A 9,843-nucleotide genomic window follows, 5' to 3' on the forward strand; every position below is an offset into this window, starting at 1 on the left:
CAATAATGTATGGGCCAGAGTCACAAACCAGTGTCAGACACACTCAAAATTTCTTTAGGAATTTTGTAGTCTGTGTATACTGTACATTTCTCCTCTACCGCTTTTATTTTCGAAGCATGACTTGCGTATTTAAGCTGTTGCGAGGATAGAAGATATTGTGTCGGACGTGACTTAAATAGTCAAATCTTTACTGGAAGAAATAGACTTATTTAGACTTAGGTTAAGTTTTTGTTGGACTTCCGATGCAATTTGTATACTACACTACATATAATTACCTCATACTTCATTCAGCTGCTGTTATACTTTCCCTGCATGAAGTGTTTGCCCTGCACATGCACACGTGTAAAAAGCTGATCAAAAATCTGATTACCTGTGCACATTGCCAAGAAATAGGATAAATCTAGCTGGGAACACTTTAAGAAATGAACCCCAGTACTCTGAAACATGAGTGAGGTATTGCACTATGGGACATCCCTCATGGCATCCCCAGAAGCTCTTTCACACTACAGCAGTCCTGACTAGCAGACAGACATGACGTGTGCTCCTTAGATGAGGGACTTTCACTTACTTTAAAAGCCCAACATAACGTCCTCCCATCAGTCTAAGTAAGCACACTTCTTCCTCACTCCAAGCAAATAAGGTTGGTTGTGTTTCAGAGAACCGGTATAATTACCAAAACTAATGTTAAAGGAGAACTATGGGTTAAGTTCTTCTTCAACATTAGTTTTGGTATCTCACTATGGGATATAGAGACTCCCCTCGGAGGCTTACCTCAAAGACATGAAAACATAAGCATATCTGGACATACTGTTGTAAATGTTTTTTTTCCCCCACACTATTAGATACCACTATATGTCATTGTGTTGGAAAATCTCAATAAAAAGATTTGGGAAAAAAAAAACATAAGCATATCTGGTACTGCACCCATGCTCAAGACTGTAAGACAGAGAAGGTACATCCAATCTGTAAAATCTTTGCAGCGGTGCCCAGCTGGTTGCCGCACATACACAGATACACCTTAAAACAATGCCCAGGACGTAGCCATTCCATAAGTGGAATGAGAAACCCTTTGCTATGATAGGCCATTGCAATAGCCCCCACGATCCAGTGAGAGTTTTCCCAAATTTGGTGTTGCTGATGATACAAGGAGCTCCTCTGATTTCCTGAATTCAGCTGTCCTATCCACACATGCTCATAATGCCCACACCGGGCAGAGGTATGATATTGCCTGGCACAAATGCAGGATTAGGTTTCAGTAACACCGTAGAATCCCCCATTACAAACTGCATACATAACGGATTTACAGACAATGCCTAGATGCCACTAACGCATTTAGCAGAGGCCAGCACAAGTAATAAGGCTGTTTTAAAGAAGAGCGTTTTAAGCTCTTCCTGCTGCAATGGCTTGAAAGGTGGGCATGACAGCGCATCAAGCACCATTGACACAGCTAAGTACACTTTTACAGTGGAGAATGCCAAGCCTTTATCCAGCAGGAATGTCAGGATAATGGCTTTAGGGCTCTATTCAGTGTGAATAGCTGCAGTGAATTTCTGCGGAAGCCCAGTAGTAGTGAAATTTAACCCTTTACGAGCCAGGCCCATAGCCATGTGTTTAGGATGAGGATGGAAGCGATCCACTCTGAAAAGTTAGAAGCCTGCTAGCTCTATGAAGCAATAAACAGAAGATGAAGAAAACCCTGTTTTTCTCCACCAGTAGCTGAAGTTCATCCAGTTTGTTGCACAGTAAACGCATGTTTGAGAGAAATATTCCATGTAATGGTGTGCGATGTCCTTGCTGGCGGAGGCACACCAGTGCACCGGCACGTTTTTCTCTCCTCCTGCGTTTCACTGCATGAGCAAAGGGGAGCGCACCTCTGACCACAATGTCCGATAATTCCACATAGGAGACAAGAAAAGTGGGGGGGAAAATCCGCTGGAGTCGTTCCCCTGGTGTTCATAAACTCTGGTGAACGAGCTCAAGGTATCACAGTAGAAAACAAAATTAACAAACAAAACAAGGAAAAAACAATGCACCCCAACACATGGAGGCGGACATCCGGTTTAGAGACTACATTTTGAGAAACTGAATTTGAAAACTGACCTCAAAACTGAATTTGAAAACTGACCTCAAAACTGAATTTGAAAACTGACCTCACAACTGAATTTGAAAACTGACCTCAAAACTGAATTTGGAACTCAACCAAAGTTGAAATAATATGCACAAGTTATTTGCAATCGCACACACAAATTAAACCAGTCTCTGTCAGTTCTGCGCAACCATACAGTTTTGTTCAGTCACTGAAACTGAAACTGAAACATCTGACCAATAATTGCAGTTTCCTGCACAAAATGTCGAGCCATATGTTACCAAACTCACTTCACATTTACCCTGTCCAAACAGTGCTATTTTATTCTCACTGGAATGAGAATATTCAATCTTAGCGAAATAATGCATAAAAACATGCATGCAACACCGTTTTTTTCTAAGTATTAAATTTAGATCCACACTGATATACTGGTCACATGTGCTCATGAGGTCATGAAATGTAAAGTTAAATGATAAGGGGAAAATTAGTTAATTGAATAACAAAAACCATACAATCATAATTAAAGACTGAAAAAGAAAATGGAATTTGATCATGTTCTTTTTTATCATTTGTATTAACTTTAAGTTCATGTATGGGTCAATGCAGATTTAATCAATTATTAATTAATTATTATAAGTTATTTATAATACCTGTTATATATAATAGGCCAAGTGCAATAAATCAAATTTCCAAAAGCTGCAATTAGCTTGATAAAGGTAAAATGTGTGACAAACAGCATTATAATAAAGTACTGTAGTGCTGCAGAGAGGCCTACAAATTTTGTTTTACAGATTTTTTGTTTGCTAAAGACCCCAAAGAAATCTCACATCATCATGATTTTAATAGTTTTTTCAGTAAAGATGAAGTCAGTGATGCAAAAATGATAATTCTGCACTAATCATGCATCATATTGCAATTGACATATCTGTCAAAATAATCGCAAAATGACTTACCATTTAGAACATCCACACTCACCACATTGATGTGTGTTACTAAAGATCCCAATGCACGAGGAGCACTTTAAATCTGTGTGCACAAAATGGTATTGTTTAGAGTTTACTATGTGAAAATGTAAATGTGTCTACTTTGTCTGTATTTGAAGGTTGGGTATACAGTATACTGTATATCAGCTTGTCATTGCTTTCTGTTCAGCTTTCCTCTGATAGTTGCATCCTGTCCATCAGACTGATGCTGCCTAAGCAAAGCTGGTGCCAAACCCATCATTAAATTTAGTCTGGTCATCACAACACTGACAAATTCCAATGTGGACAGTTGCATACAGCATACCTCGGTGATGTGTTGTTGGACCACGTCCCAGTTTAGTCCAGATGGAAAGTGAAGGTTTGTCTCCCTGTAGGTTTCTGCTGTTCATACTGGTGACAAAACATCAGATCTGTGTCATCATGTGAGCTAAAAAACATTATAAATATGAATAAAAATCAGTTTGACTTTTTCTAAATTTATTTTATATTAAGAATGGATCAAATGACTAAAGTGAAAGGGTTGCTCTTTGTGACGAACTCTTTTTGAATCATCCAACTGCAGCTCCCCTCAGCTTTCTACAGAGCACAATTAAACTGTTCATTGTTTTTCACTTTTGCAGATCAGTTAAATGCAAATTACATTTTTGTCTTTTACAAATTAAACATCAAAAAGGTAATAAATAATTGACAGAATGTTAAAAACAAACAAACACAAAATAAATAAAAATGGGGAAGTGCTTATGAATTCACTATGAAAAGATTAAATAATGACTGACAGCAGTTATGTATGAGATTTAAAGCTTAAATTCAACATAGTGTCTCCAGTTTTAAGTGCTATATGACTGTAAGACTGAACTCTTAACCACTAAATATAACTGGGAGGCTTTAGGTTTTTCCAGTTTAGGAGAATTACCCTGCATGCTAATAACATTATAAAGGTAACAATCATGTTAGCTTCTCTGGCACTCCTATCCTATGGTCCTATCACCTGCCATTTTGGGTACATGTTTTCCTGACTGTAAGCTTATGTAATAACTACGTGTGTGTGTGTGTATTCTTCTGCGTGTGTAGGTATTGGTCTGACAGAGTCCCTGGCCATGACGCCTGCTGCCTCAGTTTCTGGACTTTACTTCTCCAACCTTCAGGCCTCATATTTCGCTGTGGGAAAGATCACCAAGGAGCAGGTTCAGCCAACAATCAACTTCTTTAGAAAATGTTCATGTTAAAGAAAGTCCCAATTATTATAACATCACACTGACATGTAGATGTTGGTGTTTTCTGAATTCTTGTGACACCTGTGACACAACTGCCTAACAGATCACTTCCTCTTTCTTTGGAGACATTTTAGACAAGGCTTGCAGACTGATTAAAAAATAAATGAAATAAAAATTCAGGAGGACAATATTATAACCTTGTATCAATACAATGATTGAAATATTATACATTTAATATTTACATTACTTAATATGCAGATGTTGCAGGCAATACAGTTTTTTAGAAAAGCTGCCATGAAATGAGGCATTTTTAGGCCGCAACAATCCAATTTAAAGAAACATTTTGTCTGCAAATAAATAATTAATTCTCAAATAGTGGCACCTTACCATCACAGATGATTTAAGGCCACTCGCTAAGAAAGGCTAGGTAAAAAACATTGAGGGGGGTGTCAGTCAGTCTGTATAGTGGCTGAAATAACATACTATTGTACATTGTGCAACACCCTTTTTTGATGATGCATCTGATTACAATCTGAGCTCCAATCAAGCACTGAAAAATTTGGTGGACGAATATTTTCTTCTTTAATAAACAACGATTCTTAGTGATTCAGTACACTGAAAAGAACTGTCCTGCCCATCACTACTGTGGAGTACCACTGCATGTGTGATAAAAGTTGTGCAAAGCCTTTAGTGTATCCAGTGATATCACTTGAGTTGGCGTCAGTTGGGTTTAAAAGTTTGAAAATTAACAAAATCTGGGGGTAGTGAGTCAGAAAGAAGTGAGCTCATCTCTCCTGCAGGATATAGGCTGCATTAGCTGCTGTTTGCATAACACACCTGAATCTCTGTCTGCATTGGAGTTTCAATGTACTCTTTTAAGTCACTATAGAGACTCTCGTATATCTCACAAATAACAGAGGATCCAGACTGGGATTTAAGTTGTAACAAATGTGTTGATGTAGGTTTTGGAACAGAGATGAATCAGGACACAAAATCAGGCTGACTTTGTGTTTTCTGTCCTGTTCTTGTCTGCAGGTGGAGGACTATTCAAGGAGGAAGGAGATGAGTGTGGAAGAGGTGGAGAGATGGCTGGCTCCCATACTGAGTTATGACAGTGAGGCGTAGAGGGTGACCGCTCCAGCAGTAAACTGGACCACAGAGGGATCAGCACAGGGCACAACGGGCACAGAATCAGGTTTAAAGTCCAATCATTGTGGACCATCCACTGTGGCTGCTTACACTGACATCCCATAGTATATGATTTACCTTTATAGAAGCACACTAGGCCTTATTATTTTACTTAACTATTTTTGCTGTACATTTCAGAATGGACCAGAAATGTTTTTTCAATCCTCTGTGCAAACAGGTTATTTGCTGATTCTAAAATATTTTAAAATCATTGTTTTCTATTTCATGCATCAGTCTTGATGTTTTCTTAAATAGGTCGTTGAACATATTGGAAATTTGCATTCTTTCTTAGAGTGAAACGAGGAGTTTAATATAAGTGTAATTTCTGTGTGTACAGAGATGGGGACAGTATGTGCTTAGCCTAGCTTAACATACAAACTGGAAGCAGGGGGAAGCAGCTAGCCTGTCTCAGCCAAAGTTTAAAAACAAACCTACCAACGGCTCTAAAGCTCATTGATTATCCATCGAAACTGTACTACAGGCAGAGATGCTACATAGATGTAGTACCAATGAACACCCTTTGGTACCTTTTTGCTTGTACAGAGACCAAAACTAAACTTTGCAACATCACTGTGACAACCATTGACATATGTAAAGATGGAAGTTGCATCTCCACTTCCTCGTACTTTCCAAAAAAAACTGCAATATTGAAGTCCTGCCCATACCCCTAGCTCAATCACAAGCAGGGCTCAGGTGTCAGTCATCATAACCCTTTTTATAGCTTCAAATAACTAATTAAAACTGAATGTATCAGAAAAATGAACACTTGAACATATATTGGCATGTTTAAAAACTACCTAAAATGACAGAAACCATCTTTGAAAGAGAATAATTTGACGTGTACTTTTAGTTTGGCTTATGTCCCATGTGCTAACATGGAGGCAGCCAGCTTCATGACCTATACTGCAGTCAGCCACTAGAGGGCGATTGAGATGTTTTAGCTTCACTTCTGAAGAGCTGTCATGTCTCAATATGCTATGCTAGGCTAACCACATCTCTCCAGCTCTGTACTGATATGAAGTCGATCTTTTCATCTCACTCTGGGACAGAATCATTCATTTTCCAATCAAAAAGTACTTAGGTTAACGGCCCAAAGTATAAATACAACTTCCTTTAAATCTTCAATTCACACAAAATCCAATTTCAAATAAGTTTTAGATTTGTATGTGGAAGTAAATGTATTTATTCCAGTTTTTAATCATTATTATGTGAAATTACAATTTTACTGTTCTTGTGTAAATACATATTCAAAATCTGAATTATGTTTGCATGGACGCTGGAGTGTACTAGCTTGATAGTTCACATATTTACAGTGGTAATGATGATTACTTAAAAGCCACATTTAAAAAGTAAAAATTAAAAAATATTAGTAATAACTTCATAAAGTTAAATATACAATTGATTACAATAATAATAACAAAAAGATTTCAGTGTTCCAAGTGATGGTATTTAACAAAATGGTCTACAAATACTGTAGATTTTTCCATCAGTTCAGTTTTATTTAAATAGCACCAGATTTCCTCTCTTTTCTGCCGACAATTGAGTCTTCCTATAGTATTATATTCCATTTTGTAGCTCTTGGTGCACTTTACATTGTGGATTTCAGGTAAAGCAATGCGGCTAGTGTGCCACCCTAGAAATAATGTGGTTAAATTCACACTGCAGTAACAGGAGTTCCGATTGACTGTTATCTTCAGAGCCCCTGTGTCTAAAGTCACTCATCTGTGGATTTAGTTTATGGTGTTGCACATAGCTGCATTGCTTTTAAACTAGAGTGCAAAAGAAACACAGTATAGGCACTAAGGCAGGAGATCATTCATTTTATGAGCTTTTTAAAAAGCAACTTAATACAGGTGCAACAAAGCACAACCTAACCACATTTATCAGTGATGCAGGCTAAGGTCAGAGGTGAATTCTACATACATTTGAACCTCCAACTAACACTCAATTAATTCAACCTTTTACCAGAGATTTTTTGTTTCACCTCAGTGCAGTATCCTGTGTAACTTCAACAAGAGATTAGTTAATTGTGATTTGACTGGTTAGCAATTCTTGCGCATTTTCATTCATTTTATCATTTCTGAGGGGAATGTGGAAGCTGAAGTTTGGTAAATGCTTATCTTCCAAATGTCACTGCAGTGAAACAGTATAGTGACACAGAATTTGTATTCAACTGTTTAAAAAGTATTCAGTCATAATTTCTACATTGTGTACTTGAGCAGTAATGACAACTCAACACAATCCAAAACAACTTGAAGAATTATATGCAGGAAAACCTACAGTACCACCAAATATAATAGGTCCAGTGTGTATCATTTAGGAGCACCTATATATATATATATATATAAATACTATATATATGATATACTATAATACTCTATAAGTACTATCATACGTACTATACTACGATATATATATATATAACGTATATTATTATATATACGTATTATACTATATATACGTAGTATACTATACGTATATATATATACTATACGTATATATATATAATATACGTATATATACGTATATATATATATACGTATATATAACATATATACGTATATATATCACCTATACTATAATATAACTACGTACTATATATATATATACGTATATAGTATACTATACGTATATCATATACGTATACTATACTATACGTGTATATAATGACGTATAATAGTATATATATCTTAGTTATCGTAATATACTATATATAATACGGTATATACTACAGTAATACGTATATATAAAAAAAAAAAAAAACGTAATATATACTACGTGTATATACTATACTAGCATATATACGTATATTATATAGCGTATATATAATATATATATATATAATAGCGTATAATATATATATATGTGTAATATGTGTGTGTATATATATATATAGTGTATAATGTTGTTATTATATATATATGTGTATAATGTGTGTGTATATATATATATATAGTGTATATGTGTGTGTATAGATACTATATACGATACTGTGTATATGTGTGTGTATATATTATATGTGTATATGTGTGTATATATATATATTGTAATTATGTGTGTATTATATATATATGTTATATGTGTGTGTGTATATATATAATATGATACTATATAATTTATTATATATATATATTATATATATATATATATATATATGTATGTATATGTGTATATATGTATGTATATATATATGTATATATGTATGTGTTTTCATTAGTGCAGGGGTCAGCAACCTTTTCCATCAAAAGAGCCATTGTTGGCCAAAAAAAGACAAAATTAGCCTTATTGCTCATTTCTTGACACAGATCAAGCATAATAGTAAGCTATCAGCGTTTATTGTGGAAGCAATCAAATGTCCACATACTATTCTGCCCTACAAAGCCAAACTGCTGTAACAATGATTGTGTTTAAAATGGAGTTCAATCTTTACAATCTTAAACCGGAAATTGTTACAATGCATACTAAGTCATAATTTATGTAACTTCAACTTGTAACCTATACAAAAAACATTACAACAATTTTAACCTTTAATAACATAGACTTGATTATTTATTTATAAGACAAGAATCTAATTCTAAAAGCAAGTCTACATAAATTGTACGATTAAGTAAACATGTCAAGTCATCTTAATAGGTTAAACACCTCAAAATAACATTTGAGGATTGCTTAAATTGCTTCTTAATTACTCATCTGTTTTAACTTTCTAAACATGCAAACAGTAAGAAATACAGATTTAAGGTATTAAGGGAAAAAAAGGAGGACGACACCAAAACTGTCTTTGTATTACCATAAACAGAGTAAGGCAGAGTACAGTAATTACAGAGAGTACTATCTGCATTTTTGGGGTCATAGGTCCAATAATTGGTCTCAATTTTAAAGCCATGAAAATGACTTAAATAATGCATATTTAAGCAAATAACCACAGTTCTACCTGTAATGCATTTAGCTGGACAGTTAAAATCTTTAAAGCAATTTCTCAGTTTCAGTGTTGGCATAGTTGCTGTAGCCTTTGGAGGGCAGCATTATTAAATTCTGTGTTTTCCTCCGTGACTTTTCTTTTTGTTTTGGATTTTGAATCAATAGCTAGCCAAGCTAGGGAGACTTACTAGTAGCCACTATTATTCAGGTTTGGAAAATTATAGAGGAAAAGGCACCAGGTCAGAACGTGTGCTTTTTTTTTTATTGGGTGTGTAATGGCTACACATTTTTACAATTGAATGAATGTAAGAATCACTTTAGGTCTACAACAATGATAATGAAAATGAAACAAACAGATATTCATATCCATATAATTTTTTGTCAAAACCACAAGAAGACAGTGGAGAGGGGCTTAAGAGTCACACGGGTCTGGAGCTCCAGGTGCCTACCCCTG

General features: G+C 35.3%; 1 protein-coding gene across 1 annotated transcript in view; it reads left to right on the top strand.

The window, feature by feature from the left end:
* The window catches only part of mtr (5-methyltetrahydrofolate-homocysteine methyltransferase), a gene marked incomplete at its 5' end in the record, with an annotated part of 32,378 nt that extends 25,692 nt beyond the window's left edge, over nucleotides 1-6,686 (top strand). Inside the window, 2 exon segments of the mRNA XM_035660641.1 lie at nucleotides 4,141-4,253; nucleotides 5,319-6,686. Coding sequence (XP_035516534.1) covers nucleotides 4,141-4,253; nucleotides 5,319-5,408 — 203 coding nt within the window.
* Nucleotides 6,687-9,843: the final 3,157 nt, after the last annotated feature.

Source organism: Morone saxatilis, unplaced genomic scaffold, assembly GCF_004916995.1.
Source record: "Morone saxatilis isolate NCDOM2014 unplaced genomic scaffold, NCSU_SB_2.0 Contig1, whole genome shotgun sequence".
Classification (NCBI taxonomy): domain Eukaryota; kingdom Metazoa; phylum Chordata; class Actinopteri; family Moronidae; genus Morone; species Morone saxatilis.